The 17,686-nt window shown below is 44.6% G+C and overlaps 2 protein-coding genes and 1 long non-coding RNA gene across 3 annotated transcripts; 1 reads left to right on the top strand and 2 right to left on the bottom strand.

The window, feature by feature from the left end:
* Positions 1-1,947: 1,947 nt before the first annotated feature.
* On the top strand, positions 1,948-6,797 carry LOC123399847 (beta-glucosidase 31-like). Its single transcript, XM_045094230.1, has 13 exons — positions 1,948-2,415; positions 4,079-4,142; positions 4,236-4,294; positions 4,380-4,455; positions 4,562-4,633; positions 4,720-4,807; positions 4,911-5,166; positions 5,263-5,378; positions 5,466-5,689; positions 5,792-5,817; positions 5,931-6,045; positions 6,162-6,264; positions 6,358-6,797. The coding sequence occupies exons 1-13, from the start codon at positions 2,275-2,277 to the stop codon at positions 6,572-6,574; spliced, it is 1,557 nt and encodes a 518-aa protein (XP_044950165.1). The 5' UTR covers positions 1,948-2,274; the 3' UTR covers positions 6,575-6,797.
* LOC123399849 lies at positions 3,133-4,143 on the bottom strand. The gene is made up of 2 exons (XR_006610441.1): positions 4,051-4,143; positions 3,133-3,714 (listed from the first exon to the last, which is right to left on the bottom strand). It is a non-coding gene; the product is annotated as an uncharacterized LOC123399849 (long non-coding RNA).
* Positions 6,798-13,226: 6,429 nt separating the features above from the next.
* Positions 13,227-15,775, bottom strand: LOC123397234. The gene is made up of 2 exons (XM_045091864.1): positions 14,505-15,775; positions 13,227-13,441 (listed from the first exon to the last, which is right to left on the bottom strand). The coding sequence occupies exons 1-2, from the start codon at positions 15,628-15,630 to the stop codon at positions 13,365-13,367; spliced, it is 1,203 nt and encodes a 400-aa protein (XP_044947799.1). The 5' UTR covers positions 15,631-15,775; the 3' UTR covers positions 13,227-13,364.
* Positions 15,776-17,686: the final 1,911 nt, after the last annotated feature.

Below are 17,686 nucleotides of genomic sequence, written 5' to 3'. Positions count from 1 at the left end.
CGTACGTGAAGCGCGGCTCCGTGCTTGTTTTGGTGGGCGCGCCGTGGACGATGGCCTGCGATAGAAGACGAGACACCTATTGTGGATGCCAGCGACTCACCAGCGGTGGCCATCTTGGGACCAAAGTGGCGGCGACATCTCGGGCTCTACTTTTCCCCGATGTCGTCGGCGGACGCGGACAAGCTGGCCACCGACTCGTCGAGTTCCGCATAACCAACTTCTTTCTCCATCGTCTGAGTGACCAACGTTGACAGCGGATGACACAATGTCTGGCCTCATCCATGCTAGCCACGATGGCTGTGCTCCCCCCGGTGTTGGCCTGGAGCAACTCGCCACTCCTTCGCGTGGTAGCTTGGAGCGACAAGTAGTTGTACCACGCGACGGCTTGGAGCAACAACTTGCTCCATCGGGCTAGGCGAGGGAGGTGAAGCTGCGAGCTACCTCGCTCGTATTCGGCGGGCTAGGCGAGGGAGGTGAAGCAGCGAGCTGCCTTGCTCGTATCCGGCGGGCTCGACATGCCACCCAACCAGCTTTTATGCCAGAGAACTGCTCTTTCTACTCGTCAGATGCCATCAAAAAAATTAAGAAAATGGTTGAAGGAGAAGATGGGGAGCGGCGGAGTGGTGCAATTCTTGTCCCGCGTGTGGCCTTCTTTAAATAGTTGGCGGACGGGAGGAGCTTCCCCATCGTTGTGCTTAATGTCGTCCACTCGTGAACGGATGTGTGGCCTGAATACGTCTCTCGGCATACACGTGGGTTTAATGGATGTGTTTGAATGCGGCGAGTAGACGTGTTCAGCCGGGTGTTCAACAGGGGCGCCCTCGACCGGCCCGTCGTTTCAATGATGTTGCCAACGAGAGGCCGTGTACGCCCTAAGCTGTCTTCAATGGAAGCGACTGCTCTAAAGTGACATGAATGTGGGTAGTTGACGTCGGGCGAAAACGTGCGCTGGCGGAGGAGTGGTTTTGGTGGGCCAAGGCGGCCAGAAGCGAGCGTCGATGTTGTCCGAACGCTCGCAAAGCCTCCACCCCTATGTTTGTCTCTGATTTACGAAAAAATACGTTTGAATCATTCTGCGAACTGATACAGACCCACGTTAGATGACAACATATGTTCGGATCATACGGTTCAAATGGATGCACGCGGCTTTAGAGTCGTTGGAGATGCCTTAGAGATATTGGGGAGAGAGAAAATAGATGTCTTAGAGCATCTACAGTCGAACGTCTTAAATGACCACTCATACGCCCGCGGATGCACCCGGTCAGTAACCGGACAGGAGAGATAGAGAGAAAAAGTGACCCAACTAGATCCCTCATATCATCCCTATACGCCAGGGCTGTCTACGAACCTCATATCCATCTCAAATATGAAAATGATATGAGGGCTAGCAAACGCATCGATTCGCCACATAGGACGCGACCCCACCCCATCCCGAACCACCTTTTTGTTTCTTTATTCATTCTTTTCTTTCTCTCTCTTCCTCTCCATCAATCAAGTGCAAGTGATCAGACATATGAGAAAGAAAATAAGGAGTATGACTGTGCAGACGAACAAATAAAAAACACGGCCGATCACTGACCGGGCGTGTCCGCAGACGTTTAGATAATATTTGCCATGTTGTTGTTGCACGAGCATGTGGGTTTGGAAACATGATCAACTGAACGTCGACAAAAAAAAAAGAGATGAGGACCCGATGTCGGCAATCCTGTAAATTCGAGGGGCAAAGATATAATTTTGCTAAATTAAACCAAAGTAATACAAACGAGTTAAAGTTAATTCAAGGTAAAAATCAAACTTCAATCTTTAATCGAGTTAGAGTATCCAAACAACCCAAACAGTTTATTATAAACCTTTTTGAGTCGCAGGAACAGCGGGTCGACGTGCGCGGGAACGGTGGTTATCAGCCGACGTGGTGGACCCCGGCCGGCCTTTTCCAATCCTCGAGAAGGGACAACGGACAAGCGGTGCCCGCCCGCTTGCGTGCGGTTCCGTCCGGTCCGCTCCGCCGCGCAGCCGGTCCGGCGACGCCAGCAAGCCAGATTCCTTTTCCCCGACGGCCGACCACGACGCTGACCCCCGAGTCCTATACCACACGTACTCACGCACTCGCAGCCATGCCATTCGCAAGCTTCAGCGGCCGTAGACAGAGCACCGGCCGGGAACGGCGTATAAATTAAGAGACCATCACCCACCAGGCCACCACCACCGCCGCCTAGACAGCGCGCAGTGGCCGGCGAATCGACGGAGCTAGCAGCAGCAGCCTGTATATAGGCGATGAGGACGCCGGCGACGACGACGCTCCCCTGCGTCCTTGTCCTTCTCGTCGCCGTCGCGTCCCGGGCGTCTGCGGCGGCGATCACCAAGGGCGACTTCCCCCCGGGCTTCGTCTTCGGCACCGGCTCCTCCGCTTACCAGGTACGTACTAGGAGTACGTTCTACCATGCCACGCAGCTCAACACCGGCCAGTTCCGGGCTACCTCTGCCTCGCCCTCGGCGTTGCAGTTGCATACATACATGGTACTAGTATATGGTTCGTGGTGGGGATTTTCTCCCATCACAGCTCACTGCTCACACTGACAGTCACAGCAGCACCTACACAATTAAAACAGACAGAGATACCACTATATATATATATAATTTTCTCGCCCTCCTCTGTGTTGGTTTTGTTTATCAAACTACTACTTCATCCGTAAACTAATATAAAAACATTTAAAACACTAATTTAGTATTAGTTTACAAAGGAAGTAGCTAGTATATTTTTTTTTCTTTTGAAAGATCCAGCTAGCATGCTGCTGGCGTTCAGTTCAATTGATTTAGCAGAAGAGAACGGGGAACAATATTCGATCAAGTGGTCGTGTGGATGACAGATGATGAGACGCAAAGCTTCGTGGCTATGTATGATGCCTCTGATAACTTCTTTCGTTGATGCAATCAGCTTTCCCCGAAAAGTGCAGGAATTCCTTTCCTGCCATCTCTCTCCCAGCAAACCTAGTATAGTTGGGGATGCAAATGGCGCAATAAACGGTGCCGCAAACCTCGTCTATTTTATTTTTGTTAGCTTGACAGTTCATTTTTCCCCGAAAAAAAAACACGGTATTGAAATGTTAGACGATAAATATCTTTGTGCAGAGCAAGAAATTGCTGCCAAGTATATGCTGGCTTCTTGGTCCATATCCTCTTTCTAGCACCACCACACGTTCATCTCACCTTCATACATAGAAACAACGAAAAATCCCCACTTTACCTTTAAAGGAAACATTAGAGAGGTTGCATTTGCGTACCGATTACCTATTGGTGCGTTTTTACCTTTTCCGGGTGTTATTTTCCTTCACCTGCTCCTTCGCCTTTTCCATGACGACATTTTTTGTTCACACGTGACGGGTCCTACACCTACAAAGTGAACTGAGCCATCCATCGGACGGGTGGAACAGGGCGTGCAAGAAAGTAATGGACATGGTGGAATACAGGGTCCATCTCCCACCAACACAAACTTTCTTTTTAATGTTTGCATATCCCTAAACTCGATCCAACTTAAGTAACCAGTCACCGGCAGCTTATGTCTATGCTTCGTTTTCCTGACGATGGCGTATTCGTCCCATGCATATAGTCGTTAGGAAACAACCCAAATGCCATTTTCTCACCAGTCTCTTTCGTCGACCTCCTTTCGATGTCACCAGGTTAACTTCTCTTCTGGCTACTTCTTTCTGGTTTTGGCTGGAGAGAATCAGAGCATCTTAATCAGTAAAAACTGCAAATAGGTGGCCGTGCTGGCAGGATTTGAACCGTAAATAAGCCGGAGCGATCAAGAGTGGAGGGAAGAAAATAATAGTGATCCATCTTATGTTGCTAAGGATAGGACCTGAGTGTCCACACAAGGGTAAAAACTAAGGAAAACAGGGTCCAAATTATTGTTGTTATTAGATAGAATGGTCAAACTTAACTGCCTTCGCTTTTAAGCCTCTGCCACTACAGGTAGTAAAAAAGCTTTCACGTTGTATAAAATACTTCGCTGTATATTGTATAAAATACGGAGTACTGTGTCGTACATACCAGCCTGAACATTCGGCTGATTATCCAGATTGAAGGTGCGGTTGCAGAGGATGGAAGAAAACCCAGCATCTGGGACACATTCACACACTCAGGTTAATTTCGCCGTTTCCACCAAACCCTGTGAGCCTGAATCTGCCACGCATTATCGCATTGCGAATTATAACATGGAGTTTTAACATCCACAGGCTACTCTGCCGATGGTGCCACTGCTGATGTGACTGCAGATCAGTATCATAAGTACAAGGTTAGTTTGTGACACCAAGTGATGTTAAATGGATGAATTTTCAGACAAAGAATTCCATGTTATACTTACTATGATAAACCACCAGGAAGATGTAAAGCTTTTGAGTGAGATGGGCGTCGACGCATACAGATTTTCCATTGCCTGGCCTCGCCTTATTCCTGGTAAGGCCATCATACAGGATTAGTGAAAGCACCACATATGTTGAATAATGTGTTTCAGAAAAGTTAAGAATGACACTTCACTGACTTCTGTTTGCAATCCATGAAGATGGCCGAGGAGCTGTCAATCCGAAGGGACTGCAGTACTACAATAACCTTATCAATGAACTCCTGAGTCATGGTATTTGATCCTTTCCATACTGAAAACTTCTTATAGGAATGAAATTCAAGGATTTCCAAATATCCAGCTTCCTGTGTTTCATGTAGGAATTCAGCCTCACGTGACGATATACCATTTCGACTTCCCTCAGGCTCTTCAAGATGAATACCATGGGATGCTTAGTCGTAAATTCATGTACTTATGTTTGTCCTACTTTTCAGGTCCATTAGTGACAGTGCAATTTCATAAAGGAAGAAGAATAATGTTTCTTTTTGCCTTTTTTTTCACATGGTTGCAGAGATGACTACACAGCGTATGCAGATGTGTGCTTCAAGAACTTTGGCGACAGGGTGAAATACTGGAGCACACTGAATGAGCCAAACATTGAGCCCATTGGCGGATACGATGTAGGATTCCTTCCACCAAGGCGATGCTCATCCCCCTTCGGCATAAGTTGCGACAACGGCAACTCTACCACAGAGCCCTACATAGTAGCTCACCATCTTCTGCTTGCACATGCCTCAGCAGCGTCCCTGTATAAAGAGAAGTATCAGGTTAGGACCGATGTCATCTTTTATAGAACCAACCTGTTCATTTGGGATTGGCCATTCTCACAGGTGTAAAATTCCTTTCTATTTCTTTATAATCAGGCCATGCAAGGAGGAAAAATTGGACTCACATTGCTCGGCTGGTGGAGCGAGCCTGCGACACAAACACCCGAGGATATAGCAGCAGCTGCAAGGATGAATGATTTCCACATTGGATGGTATGTTCTCCTGCATTTGAAGTTTAAGAAGGACAGCTAGAATGTGTATGTTCTCCTACACTTAATCATCTTGTGATCATGACACAGGTATATGCATCCATTGGTGCATGGAGACTACCCTCCGGTGATGAGGAAGAATGTTGGGTCCAGGCTACCATCTTTCACTGCTGAAGAGCTGAAGAGAGTACTTGGGTCTTTTGATTTTGTAGGATTTAACCACTACGGTGCCGCATATATGAAGGCTGATCTTAGCAAACTGGATCAGAAGCTGAGAGATTACATGGGTGATGCAGCCGTGAAATATGACACATGTAAGAACATTAATAACCTGAAGTCATGTCATGTGTTATATGTGCCATAATGCAATGATAGAAACGAATTAACCTAACTCTTCTGCAAATGTATTCTTGCAGTGCCATTTTTGAACTCAAAGAACCAGGTATTTGATGATACAATTAATTCCATCACTAATCAATTTAGTTCGGAAATGAACTTTGTTCCCAATAAACTAAATCATTTGTATGTCTGTGTGGCTAAAATTAAATGCAATAGCTCCTGTTTGGACTGAAAACGGGTTTTGGGTCATCAACACCGTGGTCTATGAGGAAAATACTGGAGCATCTCCAGGTCGAATACAAGAATCCTGTGGTCATGATCCATGAGAACGGTAAATTCTACTGACCAAACTTTCAGCTACCTTAAAATGCATGATTCTGTAAAGTCATCAACTTTTGATCACTCATCAACCTGAAATACCATTCCCTAAATGATCATATTTATCAGGAGCTGCCAGCATTGCTGATCCCTCCAGTGGGAACGCCCCTGACGACGAATTCAGATTGCAGTACCTGCAGGATTACATTGAGGCGACTCTCCAATCCAGCAGGTAGCAAGACCATACATTCATCTCACTAGAGAACACCTGAAACAAGCTGATGCAGTTTACTCACCATTCTCCTCCGTGTTGCTGGACGATCAGGAATGGGTCGAACGTGCAGGGCTACTTTGTGTGGTCATTCCTGGACGTGTTCGAGTACCTCTTCGGCTACCGCATGGGCTTTGGCCTCTACAGTGTGGACTTCAGCTCCATGGAGAGGACGAGGTACCAGAGGCATTCTGCCAAGTGGTTTGCCGGCTTCCTCCATGGTGGTGAGCTCAGGCCGGTGGCTCTGCCCGGCAAGGCCTATTCTCAATGATCTTGACACTTCTTCAGGCCTCCGCAGCCCACAAAGAGAAGGATGCATGAATAAGCCCAGATAGTTGGGTGTTATTTTTGGATGGAAGTTGAATTTAGCTTGGGCAGCAGGTTTTACAGGTCTCTGCTTCACTGGATTGGATTGTTCCTAATCCTATGTATATGTTTATGTCGATGTATATGCTGAAAATATTAATACAGTGCTACAAAATTTGTCGGGTTTAGTCATTAGTCTGTGAGTGAAATCACATACCTGAATTTAAACAGTATCTGTGAAGTCCTAATTTTGGTTTCAATGGCATATACATCACATGGGCTGTAAAGATGAAGAAGGCACATACATGTGCCTGATATTGCCGCAATGTCCATATGACCAAACAAAGGCAGTGCCTCCCTGCTACAAGCATAATCCAAGAGAAACAGCAGCAGCACTCATTCAGCATTCTCTCATAATAACTGATTCAGTATTCTGGTACAGTGGTCAGAACTATTCATGCAGCAGCCAATAACTATTAAGTCAGTAAAACCATGATTTGTCCAGACTAGCACACAGGAGGACTTCTAAAATCATGGTATTGGCGCCAGCGCCAGCGCTTGACACAATATGACAACAATCTGACACTGAAGATGATCTCCAAATGTAAGTGCTTCTATGGCCAACCAACAACAAATCAAGCACAGTTACAACCAATACATAGTTAACACAAACATGACCAAATTTGCACAATCTTTACTAGCAAGTAGATACGAATTGTTGCTACCAGTCATCAGGAGTACTTGTTCTCTCCTATTTATTCTGCTGTCAAATAAATGTATTCGCTCTGCATGTGATTGGTTCTGATATATGTGGGATCGGTTCACACAAGAGGCTTCTAAGCAGCTCCGGTTAACTCCGAAGGAAATAATAATAGGAATTCTGACTCTCATTACTCACCTAGACGAAGATTAAGCCGTAAATTCTCAGCTACTTCCAAACATAAAGTCTGGCAACACAGTTACAGAGTTTATTGGTTGTGCGCATCAAACAATGCAGATGCTGGGGGCATCGCTTCCTTTTTTTAAAAAAAAGTTATGGAGTCAATGCTCGAACCTTCCAGGTAAATTAGTTTAGCAAAAGTATCAGATGGGAACTAACAAACAGAGAGAGGTAACACAAGAAGTGGAAGAGGAGTCTGTAGATTTGTACTGATAGTTACTGTTTACATAGTCTTCAGTTTCCATCAGGTCAGGTGATAACAGCTTGGTAAATACCTCCACATAGACGACCAGGATGACTTGACTGACTGGGGAAAGAGGATTATACTAGGGACCAGGGGGGTGATGCAAACAGGTGGTAGTTGAAACTTCTTACATGACTAGAAGGATTGGACGTGCTTTGCTGCGCCGTCGGTGTTGTTGGGTTTCTTCAAAAACGCATTCTGTTTTCAAATATAAGGTATATAACTTTTTGAAAAGTCAAACTATTTAAGTTTGATCAAATTTGTTGAGAAATGTATCAAAATCCATAATATAAATTGGTATGATAGATTCGTCATGAAATGAATTTCCATACTTTTTTGTTTAATATTGTGAATTGACAATATTTTTTGCTCTGGACAAAGTTAAAGAAATCTGATTTCCAAAAAACTAATACCCTTTTATATTTTGGAACTTATGAAATATTTAGTTTGGTGGGTGAGGGAAGTGATGGAGTGTGTTTATTCTTATTTATAATGCGCTGATTTGATGGGACTTTTATAGTTTCATATGTGTTATCCGCTAACCAACTAAATTTATATGAGAAAATTTCTGCGTCGGTGGCCGCATGTACTATATTGGTGCTACACTATCACATTGTTGCTTTCTTTTTTTAGGTGATGGAAGTGTGCGGCATTAATATGTTTTTATAGACCGATTGTTGCTGATTGATTCAAAAAATCATTGGCCCGGTAAAAATTGTAAATCAAATTCAAAATTAAATACCTTGGCTGAATGAAAGAGTTTCAAAATTAGAGAACGTACACAATTAAAAGAATTGAATGGGAGAGCTCCTTGAGAAATTATTAAACCGGTCAAAATCAGGTCACCCAATCCTAATTTGAAGACCCAATTAATAGCGAGGCCTTGAAAATTAGGAAGCATGGTGTATAGTATAAAAGAATTGAATGAGAGTTTTGAGAAATTGTTGACCCAGTCAAAATTGAATGACTCAATTTCAATTGGAGACTTGAATTGCATGTGGGCTTTTTAAAACTAGGGAGCTCAGTGTTATAGAGGACTAAAACATCAAAAAGGAAATCTAATCTAAGTAACAAACTGAACGTCTAGTCTCTGACACACTTCCTAATTGACAAGAATCAGAAGAAGAAAAAAGATCATGATGATCCTATCGTCTTAAATGACAATATCCTCCACCAGAATCAAACACCAAGCCACTGAATTATCGAGCCGCAGTTGCCCACCATGGTAATGGTTGAAATGTTCAAGTACTAGCTAATATCACTAAGTTGAGGATATTCAAATACAAGATTGGTCCAAATGTCCACAACGAAATAGAGAACGGAAATTATATATTCTTCTATTACTTGGGCAAAGTAATGCTCTAAACTATTATCATGAACAAAAGGATTAATGAGGTGGGACCTGGTTGTTGCAGAAGGAAAGTGGATGGTGAACGTGTTGTTCCCAACGGGATAAATACCGTGAGAATGGCCAGACGGCATGGTTGCGGGTGATTGGGTAGACATACGTTAAGATGAGAGAATAAGGAGATAGAATAGATTGATTGTTCTTACTTGATTGTCATTATTAAAGATTACATTACTTGATTAACTAACTTGACACCCAAGGTGTTGTAATCTAAGTAGAAGACCCTCTAATATGAGTATCTGAATCCATACTTTCATAATCCTTACTACTCTAGATTAAGCTTTTCTAATTCTATATCTAACTCATCTTTCCTAGTTCATGTTGTTTCCTTCTTAACTCTTCCCTATCCGACTACTTTCCTGAATCTATAGGGCATCTCTTCCCTGTCTGGAACTCACATACCAATTGAACAACTTGCCAGTTGGCTGGATGCAATGCATCTGATTCTGCTGTGAGGCAACGTAATAAGTAGGGCCAGGAGATGGGAGCTAGATAACATTTGCACTCAAAATATGATCGACCATAGGTGGTGACATCTAAGGAACATATGTGCATGAAAGAACTATAGGATTCACTCTCGGACCTTGGTCCTTCAAAAGGAATAGGAAATGGGGAAGAAGAAACACAAGTGTTCAACAACAACAACAACAATAACAACAAAAGCCTTTAGTCCCAAACAAGTTGGGGAAGGCTAGAGCTAAAACCCGTAAGATCTCGAAACCAACTCATGGATCTGGCACATGGATAGCTAACTTCCATGCACCCTTGTTCTTGGCTAGTTCTTTGGTGAAATTACAGTCCTTCAAATATTTCTTCCTGGACTTCTCCCCTACCAAGTTTGGTCTACCCCGAGCTCTCTTGACATTCTCAGGAAGCTTTAACCGTCCGCTATGCACTGGAGTTTCTGGAGGCCTACGCTGAATATGCCCAAACCACCTCAGACGATGTTGGACAAGCTTCTCTTTAATCGATACTGCCCCAACTCTATCACGTATATCATCATTCCGGATCTGATCATTCCTTGTGTAGACACACATCCATCTCAACATGCGCATCTTCGCTACACCTAATCGTTGAACATATCGCCTTTTATTCGGTTACACTCAGCGCCATACAACACTGCAGGTTGAATCCCCATCCTATAGAACCTACCTTTTTTTTGCTTTTGTAGCACTTTCTTGTTTCAAGAACACAAAGCTTGGCGCCACTTCAGAATTTCGGCTTTGATTCAATGGCTCACATCTTCATCAATATCACCATCCTCCTGCAGCATTGACCCCAATATCAAAAGGTGTCCTTCTGAGGTACCACCTTCCCATCAAGGTTAACCTCCTTCTCCTCATGCCTAGTAGTACTGAAACCGACCTCAAGTACCCAATTTTAGTTCTACTAAGACTAAAACCTTTCGATTCCAAGGTTTGCTGGAAAAGCTCTAACCTTCCACTAACCCTCATCCAATTATTACCGACTAGACCCACATCATCCTCAAAGAGCCTACACCATGGGATATCTCCTTGTATACCCTTTGTGACCTATTCATCACTAAAGAAAAAAAGATAAGGGCTCAAAGCTAACCCTTGGTGCAGTTTTATTTAAGCGGGAAATCATCAGTGCCGCCATCACTTGTTCGAACACTTGCCACAACATTACCATACATGTCCTAGATGAGGGCAATGTACTTTGTTGGGACTTAGTGTTCCTCCAAGACCCACCACATGACATTCCACGTATCTTATCGTAGGCCTTCTCCAAGTCAATGAACACCATATGCAGATCCTTCTTTTGTTCCATGTATCTCTCCAAAAGTTGTCGTACTAAGAAAATGAATTCCATGGTCGACCTTCCAGACATGAAACCAAACTGATTTGTTGTCACGCTTGTCATTCTTAAAGGGTGCTCAATCACTCTCTTCCATAGCTTCATTATATGGTTCAGCAACTTAATTCCACAGTAATTACTACATTTGAACACCCCACTTGTTCTTGAAGATAGGTACTAATATACTCCGCCTTCATTCTTCTCGCATCTTGTTTGTCCAACAATTAAGGTTAAAAAGCTTAGTTAGCTATACTACCGCTTTGCCTCCAAGGCATTTCCACACCATACTGGCGATACAATCAGGGCCATCGCCTTGCCTACTTTCATCCATTTAAAGCCTCCCTAACCTCAGACTCCTGGATTCCCCGCACAAAACGTGTGATTTTATCATCAAGGAGTTGTCGCGTTCAATGGTAGAGCTCTCATCCTCTTCATTGAACAGCTTGTCGAAGTACTCCCGCCATCTATGCTCTCCTTGCCCTTCACCTGGAGTTGATCTGCTCTGCCCTTGATGCATTTGACTTGGTCGGCATCCCTCGCCTTTATCTCTCGAATCTTGGCCATCTTATAGATGTTCCTTTTGCCTTCCTCCATGTCTAAGCGCTGGTAGAGGTTCTCATATGCCCGACCCCTTGCTTCACTCAAAGCTCGCTTTCGACCTTCTTTGCCACCTTGTACTTCTCTATGTTGTATGCACTCCTATCTAGATGTACGCATCTAAAACAGTCTTCATTCTCCTTAATATAGCCTTCTGGACATCATTGTTCCACCACCAGGTATCTTTAGTTTTCTTTGTACTTCCCTTGGTCACTCCAAACTTCATTGAGACTGCAAGTCATCATCTTCATCCACATATTGTTTGCATCACCTCCTTCCTCCGAAGGCCCCTCCTTAATGACCCTCTCCTTGAAAGCGTGAACTGCCTCCCCTTGAGCTTCCACACTTCGTTCTAGCGACTTTGGCGTGCTAATCCTGCTGTACATGAATCCAAAAGCGGAAGGCAGCCACCACAAGCTCATGCCAACACTCTCTCCAAGTATCACCTCATAATCGAGGAAAGTACATCTGTCTTCTCTTCTCGAGGGGACAAAATCAATCTGGCTAGAATGTGGACCACTCCTAAAAGTCACTAGACGTGATTCTCCCTTTTTAAAGAGGGTGTTAGCTACGCTGATGTCATAGGCCTGAGTGAAGGTTGAGACATCTTCTCCTTCTTAATTACTAATGCCATAACCAAAGCCCCCATGCACCCCCTCCAAGCATGTTAGATATACCCGCGTGGCCATTGAGGTCTCCTCCTATGAAGAGCTTCTCACCAATAGGTACACTCATAACCATGTCCTCTAGGCCTTACCAACTCCCACTTGGTGTTTTCATCGTGGCCTACTTGCGGGGAATACACCTGATAATATTCAGAACTAAGACCCTGTTCGGAGTCGCTCCACTCCACGACTCCGCTCCCAGAGATGGCGGAGCCGACCCGAACATTGCAGCTCCCTGGAGTCAACACAGCGGAGCGGAGCGCTCGGCTGTTGAAATTCACTGAGCCATGAATGAGGTGCTCGGCAGATCCTAGAAACAGAGCAGTTCATACAATTTACGACACACTGCCACCGATAAGTCAAGCATGCCGGTTTACTCGTGTTATGTCTCTGGTGCTCGTCATCTTTTCTAACGTACCACCTCCCCTCAGTATGGGCCACACGTTGGATTATTGGGCTTCGACCCATCTCATGAACTGGAGTGGAGCGAGCAAACCGAACAGTTTCCTGGCTCCCACGATCGACGGAGGAGTGGGAACTTGCTTGAAGGAGCTGGAGCGCAGGATTTTGTGGAGTTGGTGGACTACCGAACAAACACCAAGTCCCAAACTACCAGCTTGACCAGGATAATCTGGTCCCACACCTCTACACGTCTACCACTTCAAACTTGAGGCTCTTGTTGATCATGATGCCTACTGCATTTCTGTTTGCAGTTGTCCCCGTGTACCACAACTTGAAGCCGGTATCCTCCACTTTCTTTGCCTTCTGTCCCCTTCATTTGGTTTCTTGGACACAAAGGATATCAACACCTCTCCAAACCACCATATCAACTAGCTCCCGTAGCTTACGTGTCAGGGACCCTATATTCAAGGTACTTAGGCGGATCCTACTAGACTCGGCTAGCTTACTTGCCCTTTGCACCCGAACATTACACAAGTTTTCACATCCAACAAAATACTACATAATACCCAGCTTGTTTATGACTGAAACAAATTTGATCACAATCTACTAGACAGGTCGCGAACAACTTAAATATCCAGAGGATTCATAGTTTGCAAGATTATTTGAACACATTATGATAGCTTATCTGACAGGACAATCAAGTGATGTACTGCTGCTTGACATTTCAGGTCCATCATCTGTATCACCAGCTGCCCAGTCTACAAGAAAAAGAAATCAAAGTAACCAAAAAATATTAAAAAAATTGAACACGGAAAGAGAGGGTGAAGGCGCAACAGTTGGGAATTGCGTCAAACTACCATTACATATTCATGTAACCTGAGCAGATCACTAGCTTTTGACTCAAGGTTAGGAATAGGTAAATAAAGCCATATATATAGTACCAATGAGAGCAAACTTCCTCTAAATAAAAGGAATCACTTCAAACAGTAATGATCATCTACCTACTAATAAAGGCATTTTCATGCTGTTGAGCCAATCAAAGGAAAAGAGTTGTCTAGAACTACTCTGGAGTGAACTTATTCCATGGTAAGTCAGAAGCACTACTAGTAATATTCTTGCACAAACACATTTTGGTGGAGAAAAATAACTCGACTGCTTAAATTTGAATAAATCTAACATTATAGTAGGTAAATCAAAGCATTTTTGTTTCTTATCGGGTGGTCTGGAACAAATGAACTCATTTGCAGCAGAATTCTTGAACACAAGCTGAATAGAACTAAATTATTTATTCCTACTTCATAAGATAAGGTATATGCAGGTTGTTCTCGCTGATTTGTGGTTAACGAGAAAGATGAATAGACATAAATACTAACTTGCAGAGAAAATAAATTATATATCTATATGTGAGCCATAACTCAAGTTATTTATATACTACCTCTGTTTTTAAATACAAGAAGTTTGGCAGTTTAAACTGAACCGCCAAAACTTCATACATTTAGGAACAGAGGGTGTAGTATTTAAGATGGTTCAAATCTAGGTTTGATTGTGCTTGGTCAATTTCATAGTGTTATGTAGCTTATGAGAAGTGAGAAACTATAGATATGTTCAACGTGAACTCAACCAGAACATACCTTATTCCTACATCAATGGGCTATAGTACTATAGACAGGAGACAAGAAAAATCTTGCTTTCACATGGTCCAATGATAATATAAAAAAACATCACCATGAGTTCAGAAACTGAGAGGAAGCAAATATATGACTTATGCATGAATTGCTAATTAGATTTCGTTGATATTGCAATGCAAGGGCCGACTTGTACCTGCAGAATAAAAACTTGTGTAGGGAAAATAGATGGAGGCGGGCTGGGTTCCGAAATGGTTATCAAACTGCATGGAGTCGGGTTGGATCCAGAATCGGCCACTAGATGTCCCCAGAAACATCACATTGTGATCCTCCTCGTATCCCTCTATCCTGGTCCACAAGACCTTAACGGTCTGTCTTGGCCAAAGGTGCTCGAGCAGATCAATGGTTTTCTGAAGGACCCATGTAGCAACATCATCAGAATCGACCTTCCGCTCCCATAACTGCATGCTCAGTTCTGTCAACATGATGAGTCCAAGCCTATTTTCCTCTGTCCGCATGACCTGACAGCTGGAACCACCGTGGTCTACTGGTTTCTCGATCGTAACAAGCTTCTGCGTTTCAAAATCAAACTCAAGGATGTCGCCTTGGATCACTTGGGAACCATACCAGTAAAGCGCATTGCCAAGCAAGACGCTGGCCATTCTCCAATAAAACAATGTGCACCAGCCCTTAGTCGTTGAGATAACATTTCCCCACAGGCCGGACTTGGATCTGTAGAGGCACGCAGATAAACGTGTGTGATCTCGGTCACCTCGCACCAAGGCCAATTTAAAAGAGCTGAGGTCGCAGTCACCGTGCACATGGCCAGGTTCGTCGTCGCCGGCAGCGCAGAGCACCGCCGCGTATAGGATCTCCCTCTCTCCGGCGTTGCCAAACTCTGGTGGAAAAGCTACCCGGCGCTGGTGACCGGAGATGGGGTTCCACACCACGGCCTCGGGCCGTCTCTTGTCGAGGAGGAGGGCGAGGCCGTGGCGGCATCCCACAAAGTCCAACCACTCGTGGGCGTGGCGGCAGCGCTGCGGCAGGGAGAAACGCCCGGTCGGGATGCGGTCGGGCCGGTCCGGCGTGGGAGTGAAGGCATAACCGATATATGTGTGGAAGTAGAAGCAGCCGAGGAGCGGGGGCTTCCGGTGGTGCGCGCGGAAGCGGCGGAGGAAGCCGGGATCGGAGACGAGGCGGCGCCAGCGCTTGCAGACCACGGAGGCGCGGAGGAGGGAGGATGGCTGCGGAGGAAGGAGGAGCAGGATCTTGCGGAGGAGGTCGTCGTTGTCCAGTGGCGGCGCAGGCGCCGGGAGCGGCATGATGGGGGACGCGAGACGGTGGCGGCGGCGGCGGACCTCGCCAATTTCTCGTTTGGGGGCAATTGGTTTTAACCGAATTGAGATTTGCCCCCCTTGCAAACGTACTCCTATTATTTACGTATACTCCTGTTTCCGTCTTTTTTTTGGACTCCGTAAGTTACTTCTTCAGTAACGCTATCTCGCTCATGTTCTCTAGAAAGGAGTTGGCAAACGAATGCATCTTGATGGCGGGTTTAGTTGCAACGCACGATCAAACGATGACAGTTTATGCTTATTTTTGCCTCAAAATAAGTTTCTTTCGAGAAACTGTCATGTGTCTTCGAAAAAAAACGCCATGTGTCCTTGAAGAAACTAGCAACAAAAACATTTAAAAGTGTTACCCCTTACAAAGAACGTTTGCTGGCTGTGGTGATGGTCTCGTGGCACATATGACAATAAGGGGTTTCTCCCCACTTTATATTATAAAACAACGACCAAGCACATGATACAACAAGCTCGCAGTGGCTACGGCACAACCAAGCCTAAGGGAAAAAGGGAGGAAAAAAAGAGAAACAACCGACAGATCGATAAAAACGAAGAAGACTGAAACCATTGCGCCCACCGAAGAAGTCCCGCCATGCTCCTGGCACTCCGAAGCATTGTGTACCGGACAATACCTTCAACAAGGAAAGCGATGATGATGTCACTGCTGCCCGGATGAGTCTTAGGATTTCCCCGATACGGGGCGACAAGTCCTAGCTAGGATTTTCCGTGGCACATGTTGCAACAATGATGGACGGGTATAGGAACGGAGAGCCAACATGCTGCGACTGCATGTTCCTTTGTGTAGCGACCAACGGAGGCAATGATGAATTGCCGCATACGAGTGTTGCAGCCGCCAACAAAAAAAGCTTCAACTCTGGATGGAAAAAGCTTGAACGAGCTATAGGGAGAGATTCAACCAACCAATGCCCATCCGAGAAAAGCTGCAACAATTGACACGGAATGCTTCAACCTTGGATGAAAAAAGTTTCAACCGGCGATAGAGAAAACTTTAACGAGGCGCTGCTCAAACGACAAAAGTTACAACCGGTGACAAAAAAAATCGACCCTAGAAGAAAAAAGCTCCAACCAATGAGAGAGAGAAAGCTCCAACCAGACACTGCACAACTTGAGAGGTTACAATCATTGAATGTGAAAGCTTCAACCATATATAAAAAAGGCTTCAACCCATAACCATACCCAAGGCGCAGAAGAGGAAGAAGATTAGAGGGGTTTGTAGATTCTTACTCATGCATAGCCTAAACTTCTTATTTATGAGACACAACCTAAACTTTTGTTGTTTACATATACTCTCGGTTTCTGACAGGTGACAACACCTTGGTGAAGATGGTCGGGATGACTCTGGCGGATTGGAGAGGAACATGATATAAACTACGTTACGCAGAAAACTAAATATACAATCACAAACTAATACCTGCATACTTCAGAACAAACTTCCGAACTAAGAAGATTCAGAATGTGTGCCTAGTATAGGCATGTGAGGACATTATTTGTTGAAGTATGTAAGTTAATATGACTAAGTTGAGGATCTACAAACACAAGAATGGTCAAACTTTCCACACAGAAGTCGAGAAGGAAAATTATTTACTCTTCCATTACATAGCGAGATGGTCTGATCTACTATCATCAACGAAAGGTAGAAGCGGACCTGGGCACCTGGCTGTTACACATGGAAACCAGATGTGAACAGGTGACAGACCAAGATCAAAGAAATAAAGAGTTGTTAACAAAGAGGTAATGAAGCAGGGCCCGGAGATGGGAGCTAGAAGGCAGCTGGCAAGCATGATGACACTACTAGGAAAAATCTTATAGGTAAACGCTCAATAGTAGCGCGGGTATATAACCCTCGCTACTGCTACTTAGTAGTAGCATTGGTTTATGACCCTCGCTACTCCTACTAAGTTAATAGTGGTAGCGTTGGTTTATACCCCTCGCTACTGCTAAGTGATTTCTACTATGCTCCTTCAGGACATGTCATAGTTGGTTTATACCCCTTGCTATTACTAAGTACAAG

This window comes from Hordeum vulgare, chromosome 5H (genome assembly GCF_904849725.1).
Source record: "Hordeum vulgare subsp. vulgare chromosome 5H, MorexV3_pseudomolecules_assembly, whole genome shotgun sequence".
NCBI lineage: Eukaryota > Viridiplantae > Streptophyta > Magnoliopsida > Poales > Poaceae > Hordeum > Hordeum vulgare.
The sequence above is the reverse complement of the archived record's forward strand: the minus strand, read 5'-3'. Positions and strand labels throughout refer to the sequence as shown.

What these genes read in the sequence shown, in the direction of transcription:
- LOC123399847 (XM_045094230.1), top strand. Translation starts at nt 2,275, where the DNA reads ATGAGGACGCCGGCGACGACGACGCTCCCCTGCGTCCTTGTCCTTCTC. An exon ending in AGCCGTGAAATATGACACAT is followed by an intron (nt 5,690 to 5,791) that starts GTAAGAACATTA and finishes GTATTCTTGCAG; the next exon opens with TGCCATTTTTGAACTCAAAG. An exon ending in GGTCATGATCCATGAGAACG is followed by an intron (nt 6,046 to 6,161) that starts GTAAATTCTACT and finishes CATATTTATCAG; the next exon opens with GAGCTGCCAGCATTGCTGAT.
- LOC123397234 (XM_045091864.1), bottom strand. Translation starts at nt 15,630, where the DNA reads ATGCCGCTCCCGGCGCCTGCGCCGCCACTGGACAACGACGACCTCCTC. An exon ending in CACAAGTTTTTATTCTGCAG is followed by an intron (nt 13,442 to 14,504) that starts GTACAAGTCGGC and finishes TTTTTCTTGTAG; the next exon opens with ACTGGGCAGCTGGTGATACA.